The 12,952-nt window shown below is 38.8% G+C and overlaps 1 protein-coding gene across 3 annotated transcripts in view; it reads left to right on the top strand.

Annotated features, from left to right (window-relative positions):
• The window catches only part of ELAVL4 (ELAV like RNA binding protein 4), a 154,735-nt gene that overhangs the window by 53,157 nt on the left and 88,626 nt on the right, over window positions 1-12,952 (top strand). Inside the window, exon 1 of one of the 3 annotated variants that reach the window (XM_029228948.1) lies at window positions 10,822-10,912. The exons of the other annotated variants lie outside the window; for them this stretch is intronic. Coding sequence (XP_029084781.1) covers window positions 10,904-10,912 — 9 coding nt within the window. The 5' untranslated portion in view covers window positions 10,822-10,903. Of the gene's footprint in view, window positions 1-10,821; window positions 10,913-12,952 lie in introns of those variants that run through there. 3 annotated transcript variants of the gene reach the window in all.

Here is a 12,952-nt window from a genome sequence, read left to right as displayed (position 1 = left end):
CTGGGAAGGTCAGGGATGGTGTCACAAGGGGAGTGACATTTGAGCTGAATCTTAGTGACTGTCAGACACATTAGGGGTATTGGGGCATCCCAACCCAGGGCACCAGCTTGTGCAAAAGCATAAAAGCTTGAGAGGATATGGCCCGTGTAAGGATATTCTGGCATATTTGGGGATGGTTTTGGAGAGTGGTGAACCCCAGGGAGCACCTGGCAGCATTGCTGGGCTAAAAATGAAGGATGATATTCTGTAATGCTGTGTTCACCCTTGTCCCTGGGCCCATAGTGACATCTCAATTCTCTGAACTTAGGGAATGTTTTGGATCTGACCCACATGACCTAGTCCTTGATTATGTACTCTCTTGTCTTATTCTGTTCTTATTCTCATCAGTAAACCTGGACTCCTTCGTCTGATTGTAAATGTTCAAAGATCCTGAACCATGTCACATTCTTGCTGCATCCTGTATCCCAGCACCAAGAACAGTACATTGTGGTGCCAAGGAACTGATTAGTGATTTTTAAATATTCAGAAATCAAGCAGTGAACTCTAGGGAATGTTCTCAGGGTGTAACATCATGAGAGGGGAGGCAAGTGGCCTTCAGTTCAATCAGGTAACCCCACACTGTGCCACTCACGGGGACATAGATGAAGACTGGTTCTTGCCCTAAAAGAGCTCACAGTCTTGAGTGGAAGGTAGACATGGAAGGCAGTAATTGCAATTCCATGGGGAATGGAATAGTCTGAGGAACAAGTTCTGTGAGATGTCAAATAGGGAACTGTTAATTCTGTCTGGGGGAAATTGGGAGTCTTTACTGTCTGTTCCCAGTCCGACATAAACTCTCAAGGCAGGGGATTTGTGTGCCTTGTTTAGTGTTGAATCCCTAGTGTCTGGCACGTAGCAGGTGGTCAATAAATATATGCTGCATGAATTTATGGAAATTAACACTTGAACTTGATTTTGTGGGGTGAGTATGTGTTCACCAAGCAGAAGAAGCAGGGGAAGTTATGATCCAGGCAGAGAGAATAGTTTGTACAAAGACACATACACAAGAATATGTTTTTATGTACCTAAATGTTTCCTTGAATGTAGTTCCAGAGAGTGTTCTTGTATAGCTTTCTGGACAATGGCCTGTCTTTTTTTCAGTTTTTGACCAAATGCTCCTCACATATTGCCGTGCTAAGTATCTTACCAAGGTTGACCATACCAGCACATATTCACCAGGAACTTTGTCAACATCATAAATAGGTATCAGGTTAAGTTGGTTATAGTAATGTGACCATGTAACCTGATTAACGTTGGACAGTACTGGTTTATGCCTGTTGTCTACATATAACTATTAATAGAGCCTCCTTGCACTCTCAAAAGTGTCTGGGTTTGACCAAGAGAAGGTGGGGTCCCTTCTCTCAAGCATCAGCCAAGGAAAGTGGTTGATGTAGAAAACCCCACTACCAGGTTTCAGGAGCGCTAATTCAACACTTATTCAACAGATATTCACTGAATGTGATTCTATTCTGGAGACTCCAGGAATCTCCAAGGATGACCAAGACATGGTTTCTCCTTGGCCCTTATTTCAAAGTGATGATTGTATATATCCTGTCTTTCTCATGGTTGGTTGTCTGAATATCAAAATAAATACTCTGAAAATGTTTGTTGAATGATTATAATGAGTTAATGTATGTGTACTTCACCTCTCTCTGCCTTAGCTGTCCTCATCTGTCAATGCAGGGATAGCAATAATAGTACCTACCTTATAGGATTATTGTGATATTAAGTGAGTTAATGCATGCAAAGAGCTAAGACTGGGGCTTCCCTGGTGGCGCCGTGGTTGAGAGTCTGCTTGCCGATGCGGCGGATGCGGGTTTGTGCCCCGGTCCGGGAAGATCCCACATGCCGCGGAGCGGCTGGGTCCGTGAGCCGTGGCCGCTGAGCCTGCTCGTCCGGAGCCTGTGCTCCGCAACGGGAGAGGCCACAACAGTGAGAGGCCCGCGTACCGCAAAAAAAAAAAAAAAGAGCTAAGACTGGTACCTGACACATTATTTATTGAGCATTTATGCTCAATGGACAGTAGTTATTATGTGAAAGCACTTTGCAAATGAAACGGAGCTACCTATAGCTTTCTACAGCTTAAAAATGAGAAAAAACAGCTAGTTGGAAGCTTTGCTTAAGGAAGGTTACATTTTTAAATTTATTCAACCATTTGATTATGAATCAGATATGACCCCACCCTTAAGGAGCTCAAGCCTAGTAAGAGAAACAGATATGCAAAAGAAGACTATGAACTTACCTGTATTTGTGTCATGAAACAATGTCCTATAAATCTGTGGAGTTTGTTAGAGGTCTGCTGGGTACCCCTTCATAGACCACTCACTGAAAATCTCAGTAGAGAAGGGGATGGGCACAGTAGAAGAGGAGATGGACATTGATATTAATCAAGGAAGCAATGTGGTTAGATTGAAATTTTAGAAAGGTCACCGTGGTTGGTAAATGGGGTTCAGTCAAAATTGGAGGTAAGAATATGTGGATAATAATCCAGGAAAGAGATGCAGAGACTTGAACCAAGACAGTAGCTGTGGGTATAAGAAAAGTTAAGGAGATATAATCTACACAACCTAAGCAGTTGGCAGGACTCTTGAGAAACTTACAGACAGCTTTTCTCAACTAAAAGAGGTATAGCTTAAATGATAAGATCAAAACACCAGGTTTCTGTGACAAAGTGAGAAAGTGGCATGGACATATATACACTACCAAACGTAAAATAGAAAGCTAGTGGGAAGCAGCCACATAGCACAGGGAGATCGGCTCGGTGCTTTGTGACCACCTGGAGGGGTGGGATAGGGAGGGTGGGAGGGAGGGAGACACAAGAGGGAAGAGATATGGGAACATATGTATATGTATAACTGATTCACTTCGTTGTAAAGCAGAAACTAACACACCATTGTAAAGCAATTATACTCCAATAAAGATGTCTAAAAAAAAAAAAGACACCAGGTTTATTTTCCAAGCCCTCACTGGGTTCTTGTGAAACCTGTGTTGTCCCACTATTAATTGTTAAAGTTTGTGTCTCTGTAAGTGAAGAATAATTGGGAAGTGGATTAGTTGTGAAGCTTTAATGTAGGTAGATAGTATGAGAGGAGTAAGCACTATTAACCTGTGTGGGTGGGAAGCCTCAGAAGCTGAGACATTCCATTTGGAATCTTGGTTAGCAATTACCAAAGGCTTTAAATTAGATATAATAGACGAGGAGGCTTGGGTCTAAGGGTGGTAGCATCGGTGCTGGAACCCAAGTCTTTTGACTCTCAATTCACCATTTACCCACTGCAGTATCATTCAGACTAGACTAGATTTGTTTCCTCACTGGTTGCTGAGTTCCTCAGAGTGCCCCAGGAAGTATGTGAGGGTGGGGTAAATGTTTAGTGGGGCCCACTCTTCCCCCCACCAGGAGACCAGCACTATTTTATTTGTTTATACGTTAGAGGTTTGTCTAAGATTTTACTTCGAAAAATCACTTGCTGGAAAAAGAGTTTGAAAGTACATCCTCTGGAGTTACAAACTGGCTATAAATAGCATGATATTCCTATAGTGCAGACCTGTTTCTCTCCTTTTAAACTAATTATATGTCTACCTATATGCAATTATATAATGATTTAACTTTACACATACGTACATACACATATTAAATATTAACTAATGTTACTGCCTATATAGCTAGTAACCTTAGTTAGATAATATTTAGAATACGGTATTAATTCTCTTAAGCACTTGCATTCCCTGGAGTTCTTCCAGAGTCGTGGTTTCATGGAGCGTGGGAATGTGGGCAGGTGATGAATGCATGCTCTAAGCTGCAACATCAGCAACGCCCTCCTCTTTTCCATACCTTCCACGTCATCCAGGCCTTATTGGAGTTCTCTGTGACTGAAGACCTCTCCAGCTACAGAAGCACGAATTCAGTGTGCAGACCCTCACATTATATTCACTAAAGAAGGTCGCAGCCGGAGCATTCCCCCCTCTAGCAATAAAACAATGTCTCTGTTGAAAGCTCATGGCTTCAGCTCGTGGGTTTGTTCTAAAGAGCGACTTCCACTTTAGAGTTTCTGATTTTAGTCACTTGAACATTTCTTAGAGGGAAAAAGACTGTCCTTTAGCAGAAATTTCTTACATCAGAAAAAATGATTCTGTGGAAGGGTGGATTCCAAAAGATTTTTCTTCTTGGAGTCAACTTTGGGATTCATCTATTTATCATTTATTTCTAAGAGAGGCCATATCTTAACCTGCCATGCGAATGTATTCATTTTACTTGAACAAATATTTACTGAGTGCCAACTATGAGACAGCCACTGTGCTCACCTGGAGGGAAACAAAGACAGACAATCCTTGCCCTGGAGTACCTTGAAAACACTCTGGGAGACAGACCTGTAAACAACTGTGGTAATACTCTGGCATGACTTCTGTGGAGGCAGGAAGAACAAGCTGCTATAAAAGCTCAGATAATGAAGCAGCTAATTTTTCCTAGTGAGGTTGAAGCCTTGAAGGATGGGTATATTTTCCAGGGAGAGAAGTCATTCCAAATGGAATGAAACTACAGGAACAAAGGCACGGGGTAGAAGGGCCATGTAGGAGAATAGAGTGGCATGTTTAGAGCAGTGTATATGAAAGGGAATATCCCAGAGAAGTCAGGAAGCTTAAGCGAAGGTCGGATTATAAGGAGGCTTGAACGCCATACTGCATAGTTGGATTTGATTTAAGCAGTGAGGATCATGAAGGTTTTTCAGGTAAAAAGTAACAGAACATAGATTGAATCATATGAAATTGACAGTATTTGACTGCTTTTGACCTGTAAAAACAATTTCATGTGTTCAACCTAATATAAAACATAGTTAACATTTTTGAGTACTTAACCGTATGCCATATACCCTGTAATACATGCCTTACTGCATTATCTCATTTAATCTTCACAACCCTAGGCATTATTGCTGTCTGCATTTTAAGTATGATGACACTTGAGAGCATCTTTGGACTTAATCAAGGTCCTAGTCAAAACCGTTGGTTTTATGATTTTAACCTACCATTTCCAGTTCTGTATTTTATTAAAATAACTCTAGTGACCAGGGTGGACATTGGAGGAACATTATACTAATCTGGCTCTTCATTTATGGCAGATTTTAAAATTTCCTTCGAAAGCTTGATTTCCCTTTAGCCAGCATTCTTATACTGGAATGTCAGTTGAAAATCTGAGTTAGCCTTACCAAAAATTTTGTTTGCTAATTGAAAACTATTTATATATAGACCCTGACATATTAGAGCTGGCATCCAGTTTCATTTCTTCTTTACTCAAGAAGATTCTGGCCAAAAGAGAAGTGATTTGCCCAAAGTCATAGAATTATTAGCGGTAGAGATGGAACTGACTTTGAGATCTCCTGGCTCCTCTCTGTTCCCTTGTGATTTAAAATGGATCTTACTTTCAAGAACACACATTGAACACCTCCTGTGTATAAGAGCCATTGTTCTAGGAATGTTCTTCGGTAATACCCTTATACATGGACACGTGTAAAATTTCATGTTAGGTGGATGGCACGGTTTGGCTATATACTGATACCAAATAAAAGATATAGGGGAAAAATCTGTCCTTTACCTATCTGTGTCTTGTAATTGGCACACATAGTTTGTGTGGTCTTACTTGATAATAAATTTTAACAGTGAAGAATTCCATTGAAATTACTGTTCCATGCCCTTGTGGGGTTTGTTTCCCTGTACCCCAAGGTACCCATAATGCTGATAGACAATAAAGAACAAATTTCAAGCAGTAGCTTGTATATTATCTGAGTTGTGAAATCTTTAAGATGACAAGAGTTTCAAAATTCTTGAATAAGGTGGAAGTTTCAAAAATATACATAACATATATGACCCACACAGTTTACATTCCTAGGGTTTTTGAAGGCTAGCAAAACCTTCTGCAAGCATTCTCATTTTATTGACAGTGTAAAAAAAAATCAAATGTGATGATTATTTGATTATCTCATGATCCATTTTATGGATAACAAAGTAGGCAAGGTAAGTATTGAATAACAAAATCAGTAAGTACCAGTTTTGGGGTAAAATTGGAATTCTTTTTTATATTTTTCTTGAAACTGTCCACAGAACCATAACTTACATGTAACATAGTTTGTAAAATCCTGATGTGGGTTTTAAAACTGTGATTTTAGTTATTCACTCTTCTCAGTAAGGGAGAAAACTGAATAGTGAGGTCAATAACAATAACCCTTTTAAAAGAACTTAAGTATAATTTCTGTAATTACCTAGGATTAATGGTGCCTTGATAAAATAAAAGTTATGTATTTGTGAATAATTTCAGAGTAGGACCAGGGCTTTTCAGGCACTGAAATTTCACAGGAGCCCAGCATCTTTATGGTTACCACATAATATCATAGAGGAAGGTTAGCATGAAATAGGTATTTGTTAGCCTACAAGGCTTTGGGGGTTATAATGTTACAACTTCTGTTCAAAAATCTTACATTAAAAAAAATACTCATCCTCATTAAAGATGTGATCCTTTTCAAGGTGGTATTTTGAACTTGAAGCTGCTGTTGCTAAGGCGTTGCTAAGGGAAATGAGCTACTCAGCACTAATGTGTAACTTTACTCTTCTGCCTAAAAGTAGTTAAATCATTCCTCCAGCTTCAGAGTCAGAGAGGGAAAGGACTAAAAAGGGTCAAGTGGAGAGTTGCCTTTTTCTGACAGTTATATAGCATGCCTCTCTTGTTTTTCACATTTTTTTCCTTCACCTTTTGTAGAGAAAGGAAATGACCTTCCTAGGCATAAGAGGGTTGAAAAGGTAAACTAGGCTACCGAGCAGGGCAAGGCTTATAATGAATGTAGACTCTGCCTGACTAAGGCAGAAAGAAGTGCCTGACCACTGAGAGAAATGCTTCTGCTGATGACCAACCTCAGAAAAGGGCTTTTTACAATAACCCAGCGAACAGTAAGGGTGACTTGAAAAAGAAAATTATGTATTAATGAATGAAGTACCAAATCATTGTGCCTTAAGCATTTGGTTCAAAAGTTCTAAAATATTTAGAATCAATTATTTATGTTCTCTTATTGTGTGCCCATTATGTTCAAGGTACTGATATTCTACATGCTGGGGATATAAGGCAAACAACATACAATTTCTACCCTGCAAGCTCACAGTACAGTGTGAGAGTAACAAAGAACTATAATTCATTGAGTACAATCTGTTATAGAATTGTTTGAAAATTGTTGAAGTTCAGAATTATGCTCACAGTTGAATTTTTGATAAATAAAATTTGGAAAATATTTGGAAAGTTTAATGTCTTGGGGTTTTAGTAGATGATTCCATCTGAAGATCAGGCACTCTTACCTTTACTTTCAGAGATGTAGGAGGGAATAGCACACACACAAAATAATAGCAGACAAAAGCATGACCCTTGTAATTTTCACAGGACCAGGATTCTATCATCACCTGGTGGCAAAATACTAAAATTACAGGTGTCAGTTAGGTGGATGTTTTTTTCTTTTTTCTTTATTTAAAATTATTGTTATTGTTTTAAATGTCAGCAGATGGCAACAACATTACTCTGAATGTTAGTTTCTGATTACAGACTAACAGAGAATAAGATTTAAGTTTTTAGATCTACACTTTTCTATATAAGGTAGAATTTATAGCAAAAAGAGTGTGGACAGAGGTTAAACATATATAAGTTTGAAACTTAAATTTGCCTCTTACTAGCTGTGTGATCTTGAGCAAATCACTTAAATTCTCTAATCTTTAGTTTTCTTATTGGGAATCTCAGAGTTGTGAGATTAAATGAGATTTATAGGCAAAGCATCTAATGCAATGTTTGACACATAGTGGATGCTCAATAAATGCTAATTCTTGTTCTTTTCATAAAAGTACTTACTGTATAAGAGGTCCTCTTTCCCACAGTCATCAGATCATAATATTCCTCTATTTACAACTTTTAAAAATGGAATAGGTTGGGATAGATTCAGAGGAGACCTCAGAGGGCATCTAGCTAGAAGGAGCTGGCTGCCAGTATCCCCTTCCTGCCCTCCTCCCCGATCTTTGTTCCTGTATGAAATACCCTCCACTGTCCAAAACAAATCCTATCATTCTTTAAGCCTAGCTTCAGTTCCAGCTTCTCTCATGAAGCCTTCCCCATCACTCAGGTGGTACCCTCAGCATTGACTGCCTGTCAGTATTTCATTTTGATACTATTCTCTTTACGTTCTTCCTTATACTATTAGGATTTATGCATAAAAATGAAGCTCCTTTCCTAGCCAGATTGTAAGCTCCTTGGTGAGCACTGTGACTTTTATTTCTTTTATTCTTCATGTTAAGATTTTAGCACTGAACTTTGCACACAGGACTAAGTAAATGTTTATCTGCAGCAGACATTTTTCATTAGAACAGGAACAGACCTTTTAGCCTTTCTTAGTTATTATTGTCTTTTTATGCTCTAATCGTTTAGAGAGGCTTTGAATTGTATTTTCTTCAACAAGATTGACTTATCTTGTAGCCAGGTACTAATTCATACAGTTTTTCCCTATTTACCACGTTAATAATAATAGCTACCATTTAGAGTGCTGCCTCCACCAAGCCTATATCTACTTAATTCTGGCAACAAACCTTAAGAGAAGTATTACTGTGTCCATTTTACAGATGGGGAAACTGAAGATTAAGGAGCCTAGCATATCATTTCCCCCTGAGAAGGTGTTCAGCAACTGCTAGTTGAATCAAAACAAATAGGCCTTGGGATAGTATTTGAGGTGATGAGGGCAACTATTGATCTTCATTCATTCCCCATGACTGGAGTGCTGCCTGGAGCCATGCTCTGTATTATAAAGGGCGGAGGACAAAGAAGTTAAATGCATCAGTGTTTGCTGAGCAGATACTCTATGTAAGGAGTTTTGCCAGTTTTGGAAGAGGAAGTAGGGGATAGGGCTGGGGACTTAATCCTGCCTTCTAAGATTTTGTGCTTTGTAGTTTTAATTCTTTGTTTCTCTCTCACTTTGTTTTGAGAAAAGTCAAACACACCTTCCATCTTCCCTCTGCTTTCTCTTCTAGTCTGTGCCCATCTTTCTCATTTATTCAACACATATTTACTAAGCATATTCTTCTGTGGTATGAGGAGGGGAGATCTTACTTTTAGATGAGTCAAACACCTTTCTAGAAGAATTCTTAGTTATAACAATTGTCACTTGAGTGAGATTGTGCATGTCAAGTGCCTAGTACAGTGTTTGATGTACAGTAGACTCCTAGTAAAAGAGCAGTTTTTATTCACACTGTAAGTCCTACTATTTTTCTTTCTTCTTGTCCTCGCTCTCCTCTCCTCCCCTTTACCTTTACCTTTCCTTCTTCCTTCTACTCCTCCTCTTCCTCCTTTTTCCACAAATTACCTTCCTTGCCTTTACAGTACATCTGTTTATTTGTAGTTACAGAATTATAAATGAGTCCAGAGTTTTAAAAGGCCCTACATTGAATTATTTTCAGTACTGTATTAATCTCGTTAAACACTGCATCCTTTAGTGGTATGAGTAGCTACTCCATATTTCATTTATTCAGTGGCCTTTGATTTGTGAAGATTTATATCTATACTAAGGAGTTTTTTTGTTTGTTTCTTTGTTTTTTATTTTATTTATCTTATTTTTAGTAAAGCTCATCTGAACTGAAATGAGAAGGCCTCAAATCCCTTAATATAGAGATCTTCAGAAATCTCTGTGTGTTTGCACATTGACCCTGCTGAGTTTTCTTAAGCTATGATGAAGAATGTATCAGTGAAAAGTCCAGACAGGGACTCCCTTCAATTAGATTTCTTTGATAAATATGTACTTACCGGTTTTTAGAATTTTGTAAGTAAGGCAGTTTTCCTGTCCTTTAAATTTTCTTTCCCAGAAAGACACCCTAGTGCTTTAAGCGTGCGAGCAAAGGCACATTTGAAAAATCATGCATTGATACTGGAAAGAAGCCTCTGCTTTCAACTGCTGTTCTAGCATAGGCTTAGGAGTATGGAAAGAAAACAGATCAAGTGTGGATCTACCCTTAAGTTAGTTTACCTGCCTAGGTGAACTCTTGGTCATATAAGTTGACTATACATCCATTTGTCATATTTCTCCACACAGTAGCACTCTTCTAGCCCTTTCCAACAATCCATAGTAGACAAAACTACTTAGGAAAGAGAAAGGCGTGACACAGTCAGGTCATGTACCTCTAATAGCACATCAACAGTGAATTCCTGATCCAACTGACAGACGCCATGTCAGTCGGGCACATCGTTCTTTCCTCTCTGGTATGTTTGCATTTTCTTACAACATTTGATTTAATGTTTCTGCAGGAAAAAAAAAAAAAGGCAAAACCAACACCACAATTCATCAAAGGAAAATTAGGCTTTAAATTTTATCAGAAGCTCTTAAATATAGTATACCATTGTCTGGGCATACTGACTGTATTTTCCCTAAAAGAAGAAATGCCAGCAGCTCAGGTTTATTTTTCAAGGGAAGAGAGAGAGGATAAAAAGAAATTGAACCACAGGAAAATGTCAGGTCATAGTCACTGATGACGCTATTTAAATGGTGTGCAATAATCACATTAGGGCAGAGCACATGGAATTCCCGATTTCTGCATGACAGTGAAGAAGGGCCAGCAATTATCTGTGTGTGTGTGTGGATATGTGAGTGTCTGCTCACTCTACCTTCCCACCCCATTTTGATAATTCAATTGAGGGGCAAGAAGAGGTAATCCAGACACCCGGAACAGGAGGAAAAGGTCTGCAGCTGTGCTCGGAGGGACTGGTGTGAAGAGAGAGGCTCAGTCTGACTTGGAGTTTTGTGCTATTGCATGTGAATGCTCTGGAACTGCTCTAATCGACTGAAAATGAGCCGGCTACGGTCATATGGAACAGGTCTGTTTAGCCACATCGCTGGGTAGCATGGCAGATGGTAGACCGTCAATGGGTGGTATTGATTGGCTGGATTTGCCTTAGGGTAACAAGACTATGGGTCCTTAAAAACCCGCTTCATCTTATTTTCCTTTGTGCAGCTACGTACAGTTGTGGTTTCTCTTCTCACTCCCCCAGTCCCCAATATCTCCTTTTTTCCCTTTACAAATCAAAAGCCTTCCTTGGTAACCAAAATAGAGAGGTTACCTTGAGATAAACACTCTTTAAATTATCACCGAGGCAAGAAAACTCGAGAATATGTTATTTACTAGGCTGATTACATTTTAATGTTTGAAGAAAGTGACATTTTAAAATTAGTGTTTAAGACATATGGTGAGTGTACAAATTAGCTTATTTCACACAACCAGAATTTGATGAGAGCAACTCCTCCTTCTCACTCCCCAGTTAAAAATTGTCACTTGGAACTTAATATATTTGAGGAGGTTAAATGGTATTAAGTGATGCAGACTGGACTTAAAGATGAAGGAGACAGTCACTGTTGTATATGGCTAAATGTTGCCGGATGGGCTGGACAAATACTAGTATCGACATCCGTGTTTGCAAGAGGATGTGGAAGTTTCAGGGCTTTAATTTTGTCCAGCCAAGAAAACAAAATCCCAGGTATCTGTGTATGTTGGTTTCTCTTTTAGATACGAGGGAACATAGAATGGTGCATGCATACTCTGTGAGTAGTAAAAGCCTCCTTAAAAACAGGTCATGTAATGATATGAGTGATGAGGTTTATTTTTGTCCAGGTGGTTCTTTATCCTTTTAACATCATCACTTGGCGCTTTCAACTTGAGACATTCTATTTATTCCTGGCAGAGGAGCAGATTAATTGGAATAGAATTGTACAAAGGAGACACCAAGTTAACTATACAGACAAAATTGTACACAACAGAAACGTTCCACTTTGAGGTAGATCTTAGGGAAAAAGAACAGCACTGGGGAAGTATATATCATTAGTTTGCTAATAATAATTGTGTTTTAAAAAGAGGTGCTCAAGGCTTTTTTGTTTGTTTGTCTTTTTCAGTGTCTTTACTTTTAAGCTTTTGGTTATTTCGTATCATGAAAGATCATATCAAATATTACTATGAAGAAAAGTTACACCCTTGAACTCTTGCCTCCATCTTGTGTGTGCTTCATTCATATGCCTACTTTTGAACTGGGTGTTTATCACACTTGTCAATATTTCTCTCCTTTTGCTAAAAGAAAATATCTCCATGAAGTTTTTGGTTTTCCCCCTTGCTCTGCATTGATTGGATTTTCCTTTTGCATCCTTTGCTGAATGAAACAAAGCTTGTTTGTGTTTCATTCTTCACAGTTCTTATTAGAACTGGTGATGGTGTTTTGTTTTGTTCCCTCACTGTAAGTCAGGAGAGGGAATTTTATTTATTTATTTTGACAAGATACAGAGAGAGATACAAGACAGTTGCCTGTTAGGATGCTGGCGTTTCTCACGTCACACCCTACACCCAAAAGCTGTTCCAAGGGGAAAAAAAAAGTCTTTTAAGATGGTTCATTTGAATCTGTGCACTCTACCCACCTGGTGGTTATACAGTGAACTGTTACTTTAAAGAGTAGTTGAAACACCAGCCATGTTTGGGGCAGGCTGCTCTTGCAAAGAGAGCAGTACATATAACAGGCGTCTACTGTGTGTGAGATAAGGGGAAAATTCAGCTCACTGACTAGAGGTTTTAATGTGCGAACTCTAGGGAAATAATATATTGACTGTTCCGTGGCACGCAAGAAAATTGAAGAACCCTTTGCAGACGGAGTGATTTGCAAAGGATTCTATCTGTTTCTCTTAAAACAAAATCTGTGGCAAGATGTTTGAAATCAGCAGGACGCTTAATGCTGCTTTGTTAAATAATGAGGTAATATTTTGTCACTTTTTTCTGGGCAGCATCTGTTTCCCTCCCCCTTCATTTTTTTCCTGTGTTTATGAAGGATTCTATTTCTTTCTTTCTTTCTTTCTTTCTTTCTTTCTTTCTTTCTTTCTTT

Source organism: Monodon monoceros, unplaced genomic scaffold, assembly GCF_005190385.1.
Source record: "Monodon monoceros isolate NGI ecotype Baffin Bay Population unplaced genomic scaffold, NGI_Narwhal_1 Super_Scaffold_18, whole genome shotgun sequence".
In the NCBI taxonomy this organism is placed as follows: Eukaryota; Metazoa; Chordata; class Mammalia; order Artiodactyla; family Monodontidae; genus Monodon; species Monodon monoceros.
Note: the sequence above shows the minus strand (reverse complement) of the source record. Positions and strands in the feature narration are given on the sequence as shown.